The 21233-nt window shown below is 41.7% G+C and overlaps 1 protein-coding gene across 6 annotated transcripts in view; it reads right to left on the reverse strand.

The window, feature by feature from the left end:
- Positions 1 to 21233, reverse strand: part of LOC124605119 (dnaJ homolog subfamily B member 6-like) — a 339599-nt gene that overhangs the window by 15373 nt on the left and 302993 nt on the right. For all 6 annotated transcript variants that reach the window (XM_047136587.1, XM_047136588.1, XM_047136586.1 and 3 more), the window contains one exon: positions 1709 to 1792. In XM_047136587.1, the coding sequence (XP_046992543.1) occupies positions 1709 to 1773 (65 nt within the window). In that variant the 5' untranslated portion in view covers positions 1774 to 1792. The remainder of the gene's footprint in view (positions 1 to 1708; positions 1793 to 21233) is intronic.

Here is a 21233-nt window from a genome sequence, read left to right on the forward strand (position 1 = left end):
CAATAAAATTTGCTGTGTCAGAATGGATTCCTGCATATGAGTCAACAGTTTCCTAAGTTGGCTACCTCCATGTAACAACAATTTTCATAAAGGAGAAAAAAAGTGTCACTCAGTTGTAATTTGGTTTTTATTGTCATTATTTATTTATCGCAATTTTTTCATATTCTGGATGTATATTTATACTTTTCATAAATCTCACCACTATGTTTTTATTTGAAATAAATATTTTACTTTGAAGGTAATGACTTTTTGAACTTATCTGGATATAATTGTTTCTGAAAATGTTTAGGTTTTAAAATGATGGGTACAAATGAAAAATAACAGACAAAATTATTACTGACCATTGGAAAGAACAACATAGTACATACCTACTAATTAAATTTTTTGAACAGTTGCTATCATCTTTATATTAAACTAGCACATCATTTTGAGATTACCATTCTTTTTACATCACAAACTGATCTGCTCTTCAGCCTCATCTGGTAACTCTCCAACATTAGATTCTTCACCAAGTTCAGCCCGAAGACCGCTGTTGGGAGACATTCTTTAAGAGTAAAAGTTCATTAATGTCCATCCAACCTGGTCTATAGCACTTCTATAAAATGATTGTTACATCTTTGATTTTTTCTCGGTTTACCATAATATGTTTACACATTTTGCTGGTTTTATTCTCATTGAAAATTTATCCTTCTCTCAGATACTTTTACCACATCCTACTTAAGTGTTATAACTTTGCTCCCGTTCAACAGTAATAGCGCTGTGACTTATTTGTTTTAATCAGTGTACTTCTTGAGGGCTTTAACTTTATTTGCCATGCAAAGGGAGGTTTCATGGCAGCTTTAAGAGGGGTCTTCCAGGTAGCAACATGTACATCTGATCCAAGTTTGCAGATAGTTCTGAAGTTTCCAATAATCCCATAATAATCACTGGGGTTCAAGAAAGAGTTTTTTAGGTAATGTACTGCTTTAAAATTAAGCTCACAATCAGTTACCGTCATCTTAATGACCAGCTTTTGCCTAATAATGTGTATGAGCCAAAATCCAACCTGACAGGTGCACCAATATGGAAAATATAAAATACAGAAAGCTAAACAAAGTAAAGATGCAGTTTCCTCACAAGAGATATTTATGTAACGTATAAAATGCATTCTTAATACGATATGACAAGTGTACTGAAATAACGAGTTCTAGAGATGTGTCTTTCTCAGATCATTAAATATGCACCGAATGCAGCCATCATTGATATAATGGAGTGTGGAACTTCAGTCAAACATTTTAGTTACTTTTATAATGGAAATAGCAGCTACTGGAACTTGTATAATGTTCTAAACTATGCAACCTGAAGTGCACTCTTTCAGCAAGTAAAGAGTTAATATTGGAAAAAATTGATATTACGGGTTTTGGAAATGTGTGGCTCATAGATCACAATTTCAAGAAATTTGTAATGTTAAGTAATAGGTCTGCTTAATATGGCACGCTGATCCATTTTATAACAGCTAACTGATTAATTACGCAAGAATAATGGAAATCTATTTTCCTTGTTGTATCCTAATGAAGGATGTTGGCAGTTCAGGACTGGGATCCTATTACTGAATTAATTAACTGATTGATTTAAGTGCAAGAGGGGTCCTAAACAAATAAATGGGGACAGAACTTTGGAACAGTTTTGTCCATCAAACAGTTGAGTCAGAGACACGGTAAATACATACGCTTTTTTTATGTCTGCTGTGGAGGCTGTTTTGGAGACCTCCAAGATCCGGTAGTAGTCCACCATACCGCCACTCTCTTCTGATCTGAAACAAAACATAAGAATGATAAATTTGTAACAACCTTACATTATTCTTAAAAACTGTGTTATCCCCTCAAATCTGGTACGACGTACAATTCTGGCATTTCTTCTAACATTTCTGTTATTTTGAGTGAGGCTGCAAATATTAGATATATCAGTTTTATAAGATGGTTTCATTGTTCTACTGATTAAATGATTGGCTACTTATCCAATGACACAAATGGAGACTGTGATTACAGTTAACAGATGCTGTACAATGCTGAAATGTGGAAGGTATCATCTGTGTCCTTTCAATGGAATCATCCCAACATTCATCTAAAAGAGTAAGTGTATAACACTACACACAAAAATCACAAGTTGTTATTAACAGTGAAACAGGAAACTGTTTTGAGAGAGAGAATTTGTCATTACTTGGCAACCAAGAAAAAAGTAATAGATGCAAAATAAAACTGTATTACCTGCATTTGCTTCTAAATATTATTGTTCTGTTTGAATTGATATATTTTTTCAAGTGAATAAATTTTGTCATTCTGAAATGACTGCAAAAAACTGATCCTACTCTTTCAGTTCTTATCTGTGAGAAGTTATCTCCACAAAGAGTAATTTCATGTGATGTTCCCCTGACATCCAACATGTATCAGTCTTCACACCCATCTTTCTCAGATATGAATAATTGCCTTGTTACTGTAAGAGATTATTCGGAATAAGTCATTTTATATTCACGAATTCGTAAATATGGCAGCATGCTGACCTTTTGTAGGTGTCAAGTATTAAGAAAATACACTTTAGAGTTATCAACTCCTACCCACCGCCTTTTACAGATTCCAATAATAGAAATTCTTCTACGGAGTAGTAGTTTTCAAGAATGAACTTATTCAGTTTGTTTTCAAATTTTACCTGTCCGACAATCTCTTATTACTGAGCACACCTTTATGTGCTGGACAACGTTAATGTGGAAAATGAACGTCATTTTTTCTTCTGACGATGTAATTATGTTCATCATTGTTACATTGGATTACTTTGAAAAAATTGAATGAGGAAGTAAATATACTGGGAAGCATTAGTCAGAACATTTGACATCACTGAATGAGAATATGCAAAACGTCAGCTTGCTTGCATCTCCACAAGATCTATGTGCAAATGTGAATGAACTAAGTTGTTTTATGAGTTTCACAATTATGTTCTTTTTTCCATTTTAAATGCTCGTCAATAGAGACACATGAAGATTTTGAAGTTTCCACCGTATTTATTATTTCCTCACCATGTGTCAATAGAGACACATGAAGATTTTGAAGTTTCCACCGTATTTATTATTTCCTCACCATGTGTTACGCTTATCGCTGAGTACTACCTCTAGGTGTGCGGAACTGTGTATGCTGTCTTTAACAGAGATATCATTCGCAGAAAACCAAACAATGACACTTTTAATATCAATGTTTACCATTTCCTCTGTTGCTATCCGTATGCCTGCGTCGACTGCAAGACTAGTGTCATCCGCAAAAAGAACTAATTGTTGTTTACTGGATTGAAAATGGTTTACATAAATGAGGAACAATGGCGGACGTACGACTGAGCCTTGGGGTGCCCCATAGGCGATCTCTCCTCAGGAAGAAAATGTTCCCTGATTACACTGGTTGAAATTACAAAGTGCAACTTGCTGCATTCGTAGTATACCTGTTAAATTTAAAAACACAACAATTGTTCCTCAGTTATACGTGAGCATTTACTGCAACAAGTAGACGATACTTCTCGGGCATTGGGTTACCCCCCTCCCCAAAAGCGTTGACGTACTGGTACTCTCAGAGAAAAACTGCATCGCGAAACTGCTAGCTATTCTTCTTTATTCCACTGACAGATCTCATGATGCTGACCAATCGACAGCTATAAGGATGTAGGTGACAAAACACTTATGAGCATATTTATTTAAGTTGTTTATTTATGAAGTTCCGTGGGATCATGAGAGCCAAAGCTACTTCATACAAATTTTACCGAACTCTGATTAGGAAATGTATGAATAACGATTAAGTAACCAATAAAACACGAAAACTGATTGTAAGAATAAGTATCACAGTATAAAGAACGTTCTCAACTACTGCACGAAACTCCTGTACGGAGCAGCAGCGTGCCACATGGAAAGCTTTCAAATTTGATTTGTATACTCTGAGCTTATCACTTAATTTCTTCAGTTCAATTGTAACTATATGTAGAATGAAGTCTGCTGAATAGTGCACACTTTTCTGTGAGATGCTTCAGGAAGTGTTAGTCAAGTGTATATAGCTTTTTCCGCCAAATTTTCACTGAATAAATGTTGCACTGTCTTCTTAAAGTATCACTATAGTGACCAGCGTATGACACGATGGACTAGTATAGGGAAGTCGAATAAAAACGTGAAAGGTCAGGAAATTATACTGTTTATTATCTGAAGAGTAGTCATCATAAATTAACACATTCATCCCGCTGTGTACAAGACCATCAATGCCTTCACGGAACCACGATTGTACACAGGCGGGAACCTCATCGTCAGAAGCAAATCGACTGTCACGAACTCTTCAGGGCTCCAAAAACACGGAAAACGCATGTGGAGAGTTCAGGATTGTATGAAGGGTGTGTAAGGGCTTCCCAGCGGAGCGTAGTCGACACAACCTTGGCAAACATGTGCCGAAGTTGTTTGGAGTGCGCTGCGGGTCCACATGTTGCCGAAGTTGTTTCGACTACGCTGCAGAAGTTCCGCGGGGAATCTTCATACAGTCCAGATCTCTCCCCGAGCAATTTCCATATTTTTGGAGCCCTGAAGAAAGACGTTCGTGGCCATCGATTTGCTTCGGATGTAGAGGGTGAAGCCTGGGTACAGTCACGGTTCCGTAGGCAACGGTGAACATTTTTCCGTGAAGGCTCTGACTGTCTTGTCTCCTAGCGACACGTATTAACAGTTACGGAGATTAGTTTTGAAGTTTAGTTACTTTTTCCCTCTTGTCTCGTTTTCATTTGACTACCCCTTACAGCTTTAACATTATACTGATGTCTTTGACAGGAAGTGAACCTTGCCACAGTGTTTAGATATGCAGTGATACGTTCTACCACGCGTACGCACTTTAAGCAAGCATCTCTCATCCTCCTGCAGCTGACTCGCAAGACAGCCGAGCGGCCCTGTACGTGGACACGGCAAGGCCGCTCCATGGCTGCATTTGTTTCTGCAGGAAGCGGGAAGCTGCTATCTGCAGACAGCCTTGAGAGCGGGTTCGTCCCCGCAGCCTAAGGAAAGTTGATCAGCCTTTCCTTGTGGTCACAAGCGTCTGCTGTTGTACCTCCGACCAACACTCCACGTCGTGCGATACATACTTCAATGGGTGGGGGTATCAAAACAGTATTAACCCTCGTAGTATCACTGTGGTCAACACTATCCTAAACTAACTTTTTGTCCCTTCAACTTAAGATTTATGAAAATGCAATAATGATACTTAAGTTGCTTGTTTTTATGTTAGTTCATTAAAATACTGAATGTGCTAAGAGCCTGATATTACAATTAATACTATTCGGTGAGTCAACGTTTAAAATGAAGGGCGACAGTCTTTTAGTAATGTAAAACTCCACTGAGGAAAGAAAGGTATTACTTCAGTGTTTGCAGGTGACTCCACATAAAATTACGTCCCGCATTCTGCAGGTCAGGAAATTTTCGTTGCAGTCGTAAACCGGGCGAGATGTCGCACGCGAATTATCTTCTTTAAAAGACGTGGGTGTTTTACTGAACAAAAAGGTTTTCGAAAGACTAGGAACACCGAATCTACCTTGTTTTCTCTGTGAAGATATCACAAGTGCAGAACGAGAGTTTGGCATTAACGTTACAAAACATGTTCAAATGTGTGTGAATTCCTAAGCGACCAAACTGCTGACGTCATCTGTCCCTAGAATTACAAACTACTTAAACTTATGCTAAGAACAACACACACACACACACACACACACACACACACACACACGCACACACACGCACACACGCCCGAGGGAGGACTCTAACCTCCTGCGGAAGGGGCCGCGCAATTCGTGACATGCCGTCTCAAACCGCCGCCGCCCCCCACCCGCCCACCCACCCACACACAGCAATCCACTGTTAGTCATTTCCTTTCCTTTTCCACTCATAAACGGAACAAATTAAAAACGATTATCTATATGCCTCTGCAGGAATCCTCTCCTAATTTTCTCAACAGTGCGTCGCGAAAAGAACGTCGTTTTCCCTCCATGTATTTTCCCATATGAGTTCACGAAGCATCTCCATAATACTTGCGTGTGAAGCCTGCACTTTTTTCCCCAATTACAGGGAACGCATTTCCGTTCAAGGCATCTGTGGAAAGTTATGGTGGACATAAGAGGTACTTCATCCGCATATTCTGTACAGAACTGAACAGGAAGGTAGTTTTTCATCAAAAGACTATTGAGGATCCGAGGCTAAAATTCCAAATTTGCATATTATTTTCAGATTCCACGTCGCTTATTAGTGGTTATTACTAGTTCGGTTTGCGACTGAACACAAAATGTATACGAAATTTATGACTTGTTGTTCAAGAAGTATTTGTAAGACAGTAACTGCAATAAGTTACATCTTTACAATCGTCCTCCAGCAGCCCGTGCCAAGGCATGTCACTGTATGATAACCCCAAGCATGAGACATGCGTGTTCAGTATGGATATGTTTAAAAATATATTTAAAAAAATACCTTTGTTTTTGTCCAAATGACGAATTCACAGGTACGTGACGATTTCTCACATGCACATTAAACTCCATCCCACTTACAATCACGCATAAAAACTGACAATGAAGGCAGAGAACCCACGGGCAATAACGATGATTTCCGAGGTTGGCGAGCAACCAACGTTGTAATTCAGTGCACTTCTTATGCGTGGTCGTTCTCGGTACCGAATGTAAAAAAATTATTTTTTATATGTATTAATATTTAATTCTTCAACGCACAGTGGGTTGTACTCAATAATTAAACATGGAAAAGTATATAAGTCAATGACTGGTAAAGCTTAGCTACATAAGTATAAAAAATTATGAACTTAGGTCAAAGGTGCAAACAAAATGAACGAAGTTAACACAGAATACAACAAATACTTACGTTCGAACACTAGTAGTGCTCGTGTGTTGATTATGAAGAAAGCCTTTACAACATGAGTTTTCAACCCAGTTTAAATTAACCAAACTTGTTGCTGAAGGATGATCATGTTGGTAAAACACGAAGTTTATGGTTATGGCTTACTGTTCAAAGTGAAATGTGTTATTCTTTACTTCAGTCCGAAGACTGGTTTTATGCTACTCCCCACGCTATTCTACTGCATGTAAGCCCGTTCATCTCTGCGACCTACATTCATTTAAAACCTTTTATCTTCATCATGTGTCCTAAAATCGACCTTTTTCTTTTAGTGAAGTTGTGCCATACATTTCTATACTACCTAATTCGATTGAATAGCCCTTCAGTGGTTATTACATCCACCCATTAATCTTCTGTAACACCACATTTTAAACGATTCTGTTCTCTACTTGTCTGGAACACTTATTGACCACGTTTCACTTCCCTACAAGCCCACATTCCCGAGAAATACCTTCAGAAAGTGTTCCCTAACACATTTGTATTACATATTAACAAATTCCTCTTTCCAGAAACGCTTTTCTTGCTGTAGCCAGTCTACACGATATACCCTCTTTACTTTGAGTATGTTACTTTGTTGTCTAAATAGTAGAAATCATTTCTTAAACTACGTCCCTCGGCATCGCTGATTCAATTCGACTACAATTCATTACCCTAGTTTTAATGATGTCCATACTACATACAAATTCTCTTCAAGAGATGACTATTCTTTTCAACTGGTTTTCTGAAGTCTCTTACTATCTCTGACAGAATTACAATGTCACTGGCGAACTTCAGTTTGTATTTCTTTTCCCTGAACTTTAATATTCTTCCTATATTGATCTTTGGATTCTTTTACTGCTTGCTCAACGTACAGATTGAACAACATTGGGCTACAACCTCACGTAACTCCCTTCTTAAAGCCGCTTCCGTTTCATGCATTGTGACTCCTAACTGCAATCTTGTTACAGCAGAAGATGTATAAAACATTTCGTTCCCTGTAGTTTTCCCCCACTACTTTAAAATTTCAACTAATGTAGTCCACTCAACAATGTCAAAACCTACGAAGACGTAGGTCTGCCTTTCTTTAATCCGTCTACGGTAAGCCGTGGTGTCAGCAGTGCCTCACATGTTTCAACATTTCTCCGGAACCAGAAATGATCTTCGCCGAGGTCAGCTTCTACAAGTGTCGACGTGAAAACGTCTATTCGCTCGTCAGTCCAACTTCCTCGTTACAAAACACAGATCTGAATGGCTAATAACTACGAGACTAGTAACGCATTAACTTTGGTTGAGGGTACAACGGACAGATCATGTCTGTACTTGTTTGTCACGCAGCATCTTTCCTGCTCGTACCAGTGAAGGCATGCACGTGATAAATGCAATAATTTCATGTACTCCATATCCACTGTTGCAACATATCTTCTTGCGCATACGCTGTCACTGTGAAGTGGCGTGCTCGTGATTGTTACGAATTAGCTCGCGGAGCTCTTGGTTGACAAGTTGCGCAAGTCAGATCTCGTCCCATCATAGCCCACACGTGCTCGACTGGAGAGAAGTCCAGAGATCGTGCTGGCATGGAAGTTGCTGCGCATCTTATAGAGTAGTCAGTTTCACGGGCGGTTTGGGACGTGTATTAACCTGTTGGAACAACGCGCCACATTCCTGTTGCAAGAACGGCAAAGGAACGGATCTAGTAACATTCTGCACGTACCCGAGCGCTTGTTAGCGAGTTGTAGCTTATCGCGCCTCAGACCATAAGGCCTACGATGGGGCGAGTGTGTCGGACGAATGTTCTCTACGAGACAGCACTGACCACGTCTACATCTTAAGCCATCCCATGACGACACCGGTCTAACCGTGTAGGCTAATGCTGCGGTATGGGTCGAAGACGGGTTAGAGGTATGTGTGCCTGTAGTCCAACTGCTATTATCTGTTTCGGAACAGTTCGTGCTGCCACATATGGGTTCACAAGCTACTTGCCGCTGCTGCCCTTACAACAGGACGATACTGATGAGCGTCTGTGGTGAGTGGCCGTCCAGAACATCGTCTACGGGTGTGAGAATATTCACGTGACAACACATATCAGCATCACTGCGTAACTGACGCAACACGTCCAACTTGTGTTGCAGTTCTCCGAAAGGAGCATCCCACCACTCGGAAGGCTAAATTTTTACCTCTTTCAAATTCGCTCAGTTGGCTATAGGAAGCACGACTATCTCCGTGGCATGGTTGCTTCATACCTTTGCACCATACTGAGCCTTCTGGCTGCTAGGCATTCCCTATTAAAGGGTAGACTTAAGATGGCGCTCCGGCTGCTATGCCACTACGCTATCTGTTGGCGGACGACGTTGAAACCATTATCGGTACATCTACTATCCACCACGTGGCATATATAGTGCCACCGGATGAAATTTGACGTCTTTCTATGTGTATTATCTTTTTTTCTTTTTTGCGGCAGTGTGTAAGTGAAAATCGGTATTATATCGAACATTACATAACAAAAATGTCTTGCATGACCCGTAAATATTCTCGACATAATATAAAAACAAAGTCAGATGAAAGCTAGCGTAAAATGGAATCCAAGAAGCCTAAAAATTGCACTGCCAAGCGAATGTGGGACCTACAGCAAAGTCGAAAAGGAAATGAGAAAGGAGTGGCCGAGCGGTTCTAGGCGCTACAGTCTGGAACCGCGCGGCCGCTATGATCGCAGGTTCGAATCCTACCTCGGGCATGGATGTGTGCGATGTCCTTAGGTTAGTTAGGTTCAAGTAGTTGTAAGTTCTAGGGGGCTGATGACCATAGCAGTTAAGTCCCATAGTGTTCAGAGCCATTTTTTTTTAAATGAGAAAAACGACAAAGTGATTATGTAGCTGGCCCGTCAGGTATGCAGCGGCCAGCTACTGTCCGAACTTGTTCCGTGATCATTATACTTCCTTGCGTGACCACTATTAAAGAGATTGATAATTAACTTACATTTTAATATGTAAAACTTACGATTTTATCTCCGCGTTTTCGTGAGGAATATACGGCGCTGACCCGAAATGCGCACCCAAAATTGTTTTCCATTCTTCCGTAAGTAAGTCGTTTGTCACTATTTTGCAATGACGACTTCTTACGCTCAGTAACAGTGACATCACAGTTTTCAAATTTATTTTCGCTCTTGTATCTCGCTAGGTCAAGGATGGTAGCCATTGTTTTAGGAAATAATTAACTCCTATATAACGTTGCGTAACATTTCTTGTCCATCGAGAAGAGACTATTACATCCCCATTCCCCCGAGCCCGAATTCAATGAGATATCCCTGACTGTCCAGTAAATACAGTTTCCTTGGGAATTGACAATTTTGGAGCAAATCGCTGCCCTGGACTGTGACAACGGGATCTCGTGCGCTCCTAAGTAGAAACTGCAGAGCATTCTCCACACTGGCTACTAGCGCACAAATCGTGACAAGGACGTCGGGACGAAGTTGACAGGTGGTCGGTCTCGGAAGCAGTGGCAGAGCAAACGTGGGCCGCGCCCGCCGAGCCCGCCCACAGCCAGCGCCGGCGGTCCCGTTGCCATCCGCCTCGCTACTGAGTCACCTCAAGGACGCGAGGGCGGCACGGTACCGTCTCTGCAAAATACACTCCTCTAAGAGGGCGTGCGCAAGCACCCAGTTCAACACTCTTCTTTTGGCTGTACAGTTATTCTGAAGCCATATTCATTAAGTTTTCCCGTGTATTTTCATCTAAGATACAGGGACTTCCATTTTATCATTCCGTATCCTGAAATGCATGGATTGAAGCACTCAGGTGCAGTGTTTTTGAAAGGTAAAAAGTAAGTACCACACTAACAAGCAATGACTTAAATGTAATCACTTTTGTAACTCTCCAGTCTTGTAACTGGTTCGATGCGGTCTATCATGAATTCTCCTCTCGAGTGAACTCCTCATAGAGTATCACTTTCACGAAGTGCTCAATTATTTGCCGAATGTATTCCAATCTCTGTCTTCCCCTACAGTATCTACCCTCTACAGCTCCCTCTAGCACAACATAAGCTTCCTGAAGCCTTAACGCACGTTCCATCATCCCACCCCTCCTTATTGTCACTGTTTTCCGGATGTTCCTTTCTTTGCAGATTCTGCGGAGAAACTCCTCATTCCTTATCTTACCACTCCATCTAACTTTCAACCTCCTCCTATAGCTCCATAACTCAAATGCTTCGATTCTCCCGTTTTCCTGTAGTCTTGTTTCGTTGCCAGACAATGCTGTGCTCGAAACAACATCCTCAGCAATTTCTTCCTAAAATTATGGCCTAAGTTTGATACCAACAAATGTACTGTTCAGAATGCCCGCTTTGCCTGCGCTAATCTGCTTCTGATGTCCTCCTCGCTTCGTCAGTCATGTGTTATTTTGCTTCCAAAGAAACAGAATTCTTGAACTTAGACTACTTTTATAATGCTAATTCACTTCTGTCATTCCTCATTACTTTCGTCTTTTGTCGGTACCGGTGTACTCTCAATCCATATTCTGTGCTTATTAGACTTCATTCCATTCAACAGATCCCGTAATTCTTCACTTTCACTGAGGATACCAATGTCATCAGCTAATCTTATGACTGACATTCTTTCATCCTGAACTTTATTCGCACTCTCGAATCTCTTATTTCTGTCATTGCTCCTTTAATGCACAGACTGAACAGTATAGGCAAAAGACTACACCATATCGGATACCGAACTAAATTTTTGGCTGCATTTTGGTACGGAGGAGAGTCCTCGACGTGTAGAAGTAACTTTAGGTGTCCCCAAGGTTAGTGTGTTGTTACCCTTGCCGTCCAGACAATAATATCAACACCCTCAGACTTTCGAAATTGATCCGATTATCTATAATGAAATTATGTCCAAACAAAACCTGCACAATATTTGCGCAGATCATGATAAGATTTCAAAGTGTTGCAGATATTGACAACCTGTTTCAGATGGCCAGAAATGTAAGATTTTGCCCTTCACAAGACGTAAAAAACAAAATTCTTCGAATACAAAACCTTTAGGTCACAATAGGCCTCGGTAAACTCATACAAATTACCTGGGTGCAACAATTTGTGTGTGTGTGTGGGGGGGGGGGGGGGGGGGGCGTAATGTCGTAGGTAAAGAAGCTGGTGACAGGCTTGGGTTTATTGATAGAATAGTAGGAAAATGGAATCAGACTACTAAGGAGATGTGCGACCCTTCCTAGAATACTGCTCAAGTGAGCAACAATAGATATTGAACATATACAGAGATGGGTAGCACTGACACTCAAAGATATTTTGATCCAGGGTTGAGAGTCACGAAGATGCTGAAGAAACTCAACTGGCAGACGTTTCGGGATAGACGCCAACTATTTACCGAAAGCCTGCTTACAAAAAATTTGAAAGACCAGTATTACGAGGTAAAATCAAAGCTTTACGATCTACTCGAAAATACAAAGCTACGTAATTAATTTTTGTATTTTTATCTTTCGTTTGCAGATAGTCATTAAAATTCCACAGTACCACATCATGGGGCTACGACTCTTAAACAAAATAGCGCATTTCGTCTCCATTTTATCACTCCAAAGAAAAAAAAAAGTAACTATAATTTTTTTGAAATTGATAAAACTTCATGACAATTACCCCACAAGTGAGTAAGGTGGAAATACATTACAGCGCACTACTATCGCGTCTGTAGAGAAAGCGAAGAAATTTGACTAACGACAGCGCGCACTGAAGCACTGAAGTTCTTTTTTTCCACTCTCCATACGAGACTGGAACGGGAAGAAATCTTAATGCGTGGTGTTATCGTAAGAACCCTCTGCCATTCGGTTCAAAGTGGTTGGTGGAGTAATTTCTATAGATGTGGATGTAGGGGAAGAGTGCTGTATTGCTAGTACGAGAACAAAAACTAAATTAGTTCTTTACTAGTTTCTCTTTAATGTACACACGAGCTTTTCTGACGAAATAACTAAATTTCTACTATGCTTGAGAAATGGAACGAGGTGCGTGAGGCGGACGGGGGAATCAACCACTGTGGTCCGATACCAGGGAGATGTATTTTCGTCAAATCCTACATCAGTTAACATCTTGACAATTGGTTACGGTGGATTTAGTTACGAACTTCATGCGAACCGTGGGAGGTTCCTCGAACAGTCTACAGAAATACCTGAATTATTGCTTTGTATCTGGTGACGTTAAGCCAACATTCAGATGTTTCCTCTTGTGTTTATAAAAGCTACGACGAAGAACTCGGCAGAATGATCGATAAATATCTACAGCTTACGCGCGAGTTACTGTACCCGCACTTTTAATAATGTCGTTAACGCAGAGACTATGTGTCCGAACTGTGTGAAGGTTTCCAGAGAGCAAAATGGGCTACAGAGCACACTAGCAATATTATGCAATACTTAACATCGGTTTAAAATCAGAAAGAAAGGCGTTGAAACAATGAATTGACAACTGCAGTGGACAGAACGCAAGTAGGCACAAGGTCAATGGTAATTGAGAAGGATGGACAGCTAAGAACATTACATTTACTTAGACAGGTATTAAGTAACGGTTGAAGGAACCGAGGCAGGCACTGCACGTGATTGATTTTTCAATGTCACTGGAAGATTTTGATTGCATCCATGTTTCGTCACTACAACATAAATTAAGCGAAGTCTGAACTGCATAATTTACTTGAATATTTGGTGCTATGCACCTTGGTGAAATTGCAAATATGTCATTAATGGTTAGGTATTTGAAGCAAGCAGACGTTATTAAGCAATTTACGTCATAAAAATACGACGTCTGCATAATTTACGCGAAGTCATCCCTGGCTGCGCTACGAAATTACAGAGTTCCTTCTGCTTTGCAGTGCGCACAGACTGGAGGGAAAACCAAGCAGGCGGCAACCTCGCGCCTGCCTTTTCTGCTGAGTCCTAGCCTGGCGTGGCCTTCCCTTCCGTTGGCCCCCGCTAAACCGGCAGTCACTAGCCAACGCAGTTGGCCTGGTTGAAGGCCCTGTTACCACACGAAGTGGCTGTGCGTGTTATAGATACACAAATCATCTTCAGTTTCAGAATTTATCCTGAAATCAGGTACCTTCTTAAAGGAATTGCTATGAAAATTTTAGGTGACTATATTCCCGACTGAAGAAACACAATTTGATCTAATATCACGGATATAAACTTTAAATACGATTTCTCGCGCTTCTCCTGGCGATGGCCTACGAAGCGAAAACTCCGTGAGCTCTACAGATTTCAGTTACATAGTGATGGCGCTCGAACACATCCCTCACTTTAGGGTTAAGCTGAAATAATGTTTCATTGTGGATTTAAAAAAATCGAAATATGATGAAAAACTAAGTGCGCCGATTGGTCGCTCATTCTTCACCCACTTTTCAGGTCTTGTAGACGCCTCCGCCGTTGGAGTTGCGGACCAATGTTGGGGATGAAGTTACAGGTGAAGATCGGAACGGCTCCACTCTTGACATAGGGCCAAATGAGTCTGCTCAGTGAACAAATGATGGCAGCTCGACTGAATGCACGGAGAAAATTTGTCGGCTTCACACGGAGACGACGATGACAACAACATTTTGTTTCTCTTAGGGATACATATTGTGCAATAGCCTTGACCTGCAGAATACGTTTCTTTGACGCAACTTCTCAAAGTAGTAGTACTTCGTACTATGGATAAATTGGAACACAGTGATACAAAATTCTTTGGATGAATATCTCTTGCCCTAAACAGAGACGGTGAACGTTTTACTAAGCTACTCAACACTTCAGATACGGACGGCTGGATTCGAAAGTTATGCTTCCCATGCACATAGCTCATGTAAAACTGTAACCACTGATGGAAGCAACATTATTGAGTTCTACATATGCTACTGGCAGCAGTCGATTAAATATAAATGAAATGGCTAACGCTAGTCATATGAAAAAAAGAACCACACACACACTTTGCATGAGAAACTATGTGAAAGTTCCTTGCTGAGTGAATGTGTGTGTGTTTAATGATGACCGAAAGTAAATTAGAAAAAGAATCTCGGCAATATTTGGAGCATTTTAAAATTAATCCAACTTTTGCCGCCGACTGGTTTAGTGAATAGAATTTGACCAACACCTCTTGCTAAAAACGAAACAGAAACCAAAGTACGGAGTGGAAGCCGGTGCTCCAACAACAAAACGAGAGAAGCGAGTGTCATTTGCCAGGAAAGTTTTATTGTTTTTGGGGACGCAATACGAAATATTTTTGTTATCTTAAGAGGTTTTACGCAACAGATGGTGAATATGACAAGTCTTCTACCCCCACATGAGCCATAAACTGAAAATAGGCTAGAATTCCAAAATAAACTATATTTAATCTACGAGGGCAGTTCAATAACTAATGCAACACATTTTTTTTCTCGGCCAATTTTGGTTGAAAAAACCGGAAATTTCTTGTGGAATATTTTCAAACATTCCCGCTTCGTCTCGTATAGTTTCATTGACTTCCGACAGGTGGCAGCGCTGTACGGAGCTGTTAAAATGGCGTCTGTAACGGATGTGCGTTGCAAACAACGGGCAGTGATCGAGTTTCTTTTGGCGGAAAACCAGGGCATCTCAGATATTCATAGGCGCTTGCAGAATGTCTACGGTGATCTGGCAGTGGACAAAAGCACGGTGAGTCGTTGGGCAAAGCGTGTCATCATCGCCGCAAGGTCAAGCAAGACTGACTGATCTCCCGCGTGCGGGCCGGCCGTGCACAGCTGTGACTCCTGCAATGGCGGAGCGTGCGAACACACTCGTTCGAGATGATCGACGGATCACCATCAAACAACTCAGTGCTCAACTTGACATCTCTGTTGGTAGTGCTGTCACAATTGTTCACCAGTTGGGATATTCAAAGGTTTGTTCCCGCTGGGTCCCTCGTTGTCTAACCGAACACCATAAAGAGCAAAGGAGAACCATCTGTGCGGAATTGCTTGCTCGTCATGTGGCTGAGGGTGACAATTTCTTATCAAAGATTGTTACGGGCGATGAAACATGGGTTCATCACTTCGAACCTGAAACAAAACGGCTATCAATGGAGTGGCGCCACACCCACTCCCCTACCAAGAAAAAGTTTAAAGCCATACCCTCAGCCGGTAAAGTCATGGTTACAGTCTTCTGGGACGCTGAAGGGGTTATTCTGTTCGATGTCCTTCCCCATGGTCAAACGATCAACTCTGAAGTGTATTGTGCTACTCTTCAGAAATTGAAGAAACGACTTTAGCGTGTTCGTAGGCACAAAAATCTGAACGAACTTCTCCTTCTTCAGGACAACGCAAGACCTCACACAAGTCTTCGCACCCGAGAGGAGCTCACAAAACTTGAGTGGACTGTTCTTCCTCATGCACCCTACAGCCCCGATCTCGCACCGTCGGATTTCCATATGTTTGGCCCAATGAAGGACGCAATCCGTGGGAGGCACTACGCGGATGATGAAGAAGTTATTGATGCAGTACGACGTTGGCTCCGACATCGACTAGTGGAATGGTACCGTGCAGGCATACAGACCCTCATTTCAAGGTGGCGTAAGGCCGTAGCATTGAATGGAGATTACGTTGAAAAATAGTGTTGTGTAGCTAAAAGATTGGAGAATAACCTGGTGTATTTCAATGCTGAATAAAACAACCCCTGTTTCAGAAAAAAAAAGTGTTGCATTACTTATTGAACTGCCCTCGTAGATAATGCACGTCTTCAATGGGACTAAAATAATGGGGGAACTGTGAGATAACTTCGAAACGTTCGACTATCCATCCTGTTTATAATATTTAGCACTGTACGCAGTTCACTTGGAGGCGTCTGGACCTGCACAGGTATATTTAAGTTTCGAGAGTGTAGTACGAGAGGATTCACAGCCCTCCCCTTATTTCCACTCCACAATCACACTGAACACAGCTTGTTATACTGCTTAAGAATAGGTTATTCCCTATTACTTTAGAGGGTGCGCAAGATTATACTCGGTAATACTTTACAAGGTGCTCGAGAGCTGCGTCCTTTGGCTAGTCGAGACGTATGTCTGTCCGCTGCAGTGTCTCCAGGAGGCATCAGCTCTCAACGGATGCTCGGCAGTACTTGCCTGAACAGAAGACCTGTGCAGTCCAGTTCCGTATACACAAAGTTAGAAGATTTTCCGACGGAGAGCGAATTATACTGGACAGACTCACGTGTCCAGTTTGCAGAATGCCGCTAGATGGCACTTGGAGTGGCAAATGAGTTACGGAACTCACGAAGCTCCTTTTGAGTCACCTGTTTACAAACCTAAAAGCTGAATAGTTTTTCTGGACACTGAAACGATAATGATAACCGTACAATTAACAGCAGGAACATAATCTACCGACTGGAAAGACATTCGGTGAAGTCCATCTACCTACGACTGGAGTACACTGCATCATAACTGGACTACACAGCATTCGTAGATCGAAAAATAATGGAATTATTAACATGAATAACGTTACTTTATTGCCAGATCCAGAACTTATCTTCTCCGAGTCGAACTTATCGTTCGCTTTTCTTCTCGAACTTTTTGTTACGTTGTCTTCAGATAATTACCAAGAGTCGTCTCGAAATCTCCCCGCCTCGTTCCGACGTTGAGGAACGTGTTTGTAACATCCGTGGCTAATGGACATGACGGCAGACGATAACTCTGTTCCGGAGCCTAGGCTGATCGCTCTCCTGCTGTCGTCTGCGGCCCGGCCATACAGACAACAGAAACACGGTTCAGCCCACCCGGCGGGGCCTCGCCTGCCGCATATGGTCTCCCGGACACTCCAGGCTCCCACGTCGCTATGACGACACGGCCGCCTCCAGCTCCAGACGCGCTGGGTGGCTTCGCGAGCCGCGCTCTCTTCTCCTCGTATACCAGCACGTTCCGAGTTTGGTTTCATGTGGCTTTCCAAGTCGACACTGACGAGCACACCAAATGCGATGCGATGCGATGCGATGACCACCCTTACGCAATAGTGTTCGCTCTTACTCGTACCCAAACCATTCTCTGGAGTAATTTATGCAATGCTCATAAAATTGAAGAAGGAAACGAAAGCAGCTAATTACAGACTTTACGTTTCCGGTCACAGAGATGCGCAAGAATCGCTAAACTTTTTCTTGTGTTTATGGGATAATTGCATAGGTTTTGTTTAATGGAACAGAATTGCAAAACTGGACGCAGTTAAATTTTTCCTGCGTCTCCAGTGAGTCACGATTTTCATCGCCGTTTTTGCAGCGAGGCAAAACGAGTTACAACGGGCGCACCACAGGCGAAAGTCTGGAGTAGTTGTTAACACGATCCAATTTTTTTGAGGTTATATGCTCCCTTCTTAAACGCCTTGATGGTCGGTTTCTCGAAATTCCATTGTAATTACGTATACTGTCCCTGCTTTACCAAGATGCTCACTGAACTGTTACACGCACTAGTTCACTTCCAGCGTACAGCTTCTATACTGTCGTTTTCGTCAAAGTTTCGGACCGCTTTGATCTCTGAAAGCTAATGATTGTAGAAAGCTAATGATTGGTGAAGGGGGGCAAAAAAGAACACAGTGTAATAAAACAGACAATTTATTTAGAAAATTACTGAACAAACAAAATGTTTCGGTTTAAAAATGTGCTGCAGTAGCGCGTTACAGAAAGGTTGCCGTTAGAAGAGAAAGCTGTGTGTGTCACTGAGCAATGCCCTATACGGAGACGTGTCAGGGTCACCGTGCCCCTACTTAGTCGCTGGAAACTTGGTTGTCAAAAGACCGTACCGAATTTCAAGCTGTCGATTCCAGACAGAAGTTGTTAAAAAAAAAAAAAAAATGTATTTTCTCCAACATTTCACTTATACATGAGCAATTACACACTGAAAACCAGATCGACTTTGACAAAATCTGTACACACGAAGTTTAGATTTTCTGCTTGCTGTTGTGAAATTACACACACTGAAATAGCCAGACTGGGATTGAAATGGATTTAATCATTTAGTCCTGAAAACTTCGGAAATCTCAACATCGCACCATCTTTTATTTGAGGTGCTCTGTAGTTTGTATGTACAGGGTCTACATAAAGTCCGGAAACACTTTCAATTATTTATTGCACAAGAACTAAACATTGTACAGATGTCATACATATTGTATTTTGAAGAGAAACTGTGAAAGCGTTTTTTTTAATAAACATTTGATATGTGAACCATGAGTGAGGCGGCAAACGTCAATACGTTAATCGAATTCTTGTCATACCCAGCATGGCATCGTCGACTGTGGCAGTTGCTTCCCGTATTCTCTCCTGGAGCTCTGCAACATCACGTGGTAGAGGAGGCACATACACCAGATTTTTAATGTGTCTCCGCAGAAAAGAGTAACACGGAGTGTAGCACACTTGTTTTTGTCGAATTTTAACACACAAGAAGCTCGCTCAGCACCTGAACTCGCCGTGGTTGCGACTAGCGCCGACTATCGGCAAATTACCAAACTACGCTGTAGCGATATACATGAAAAATACTTTCAGGGTTTCTCTTCAAAATGACATATGTATGGTATCTGTACAATGTTTGGTTCTTGTGCAATGAATAATCGAAAGTGTTTCCGCACTTTATGTACACCCTGTATATACGAAAGTGCAGAAGTACAAGCTGTATTTTTCAAAGATTTACATGTACAAATACGATTGAAGCATGAATAGAGCCGCAAACTCGCCAACTTTGCAATTTGCGCTCTACAAAATCTTGATCGAGTGACGCTCTGGTCACACGTGACACGTTCAAGCGGTAGTTAAGCTCGTTCTATACCTTACGTAGCAACATCCTGTCTATGGTCAGAGCAGCACTGATTTGTTCTCTGAGCTGTTCCAATGTTTTTGGCAGTGGGGTACGTAAACACTACCTTTAGTGTACCCCCAAAACAGAATGTGCCAAGTCGATATGTCAGGCGACCTTGGGGGGCAACGGGACAGAGCCAAATCATCTTCACCAGCACGTCCGATCCACCGACGCGGAAATTCGTCGTTAAGGCAGCGACGAACATCGACGCTCCAAGGGCTGCCCCGTCTTGCTGGAAGATAAATTCTCGGACTCAGCACCCAGTTGTGGAAACAACTGCAACATGTCAATGTAAGAGGCGCACGTCCGTCTCCACACAGAAGAAAAATGGCACACACAGCTTCGTCTGTGGATGCACGAAAGGCATTAACATTCGGCTGATGTCTCTCATGCGCCACAACTTCTTGACAATGTTCTGTGTCCCACACTCTCACATAGTGGCAATTGATCTTTCACGATTAATGTAACACTGCTTCGTCGCGGACTCTCAGCTTGGAGGCGAAATGTTCATTATGAAATGCTTCCTGCATTGTGCTACAAAACTGACGGCATCAGCCATAATCTTACGGTTTTAATTATTACATCAGCTGTACGGTTCGAAACTCCTTCACAAACTCTTCCACTCTGTTTGCAACGGTACTCATAGTTCGCAGCTTGGGCGGACCGTTAACTTTTGTTTGGACTGCTATCGAAACACACTACGGTTACATCTGGCGGACTTGATCGACCGGTACTTTTCTGTTTACAGAAGCAACAAGTGTTCCTAAACTGTCGATGCCAACTAACAATGCTCTGTTCACATGACGGATCTTTTCGATAATACCTTCTGAATGGAAACTGCACTGCAAGGGACTGCACTCTTAACTCCAGCTGGAGGGCACAAAGCAAACTAATTGAGTTTACGGCTTTGTTCACGCATCAATAGTATCTGTACTTGTAAATTTTGGAAAATACTGAACTTTGATAGCAATGGAACCATTTCCAGTAGCCCTGAGTTTATTTCCCAGACTGGTATTCGGGCATACAGCTCTTTATCTATGGCGTCTGATACAGGGGATACACAACAAATGTATGCATACCTTTGCCGATAACATAAGAACGCTTTGTATATACAGGTTTTATGAGATTTACCGCACTTCTGCTCCGTGTGTTGTTCGTAACTGATGGTGCCGACCTGTCTGTTTCTATTAGCGTTAATGCTCGCAATACGAAGTGGAGGAGGGGGGAGTGCACTTCATTCCAACCTTTTGAAAATATTGTAGTCTAGCCAGGTATTGCGTATCTTAAAAATTTATGTCTTACAGTAGATCTGACTTTTCAAAATGAATGTCACGTTCCATATTGTCAGCTTTACACGTCAATCTCTCTCTAAGAAGCATGTTGCGAGTAAAACTCAACGACACTTTATGAATTAAAAAAAGTGGGGGGTGGGCACTGCGAAGACGATACGGTACAGGAACGGCGTATAGACGCAGCCAGGAAATGGTTGGTGCAAATGTCTTCTCTGTGGACGATAAAACGATATGCG

Source organism: Schistocerca americana, chromosome 3 (assembly GCF_021461395.2).
Source record: "Schistocerca americana isolate TAMUIC-IGC-003095 chromosome 3, iqSchAmer2.1, whole genome shotgun sequence".
In the NCBI taxonomy this organism is placed as follows: domain Eukaryota; kingdom Metazoa; phylum Arthropoda; class Insecta; order Orthoptera; family Acrididae; genus Schistocerca; species Schistocerca americana.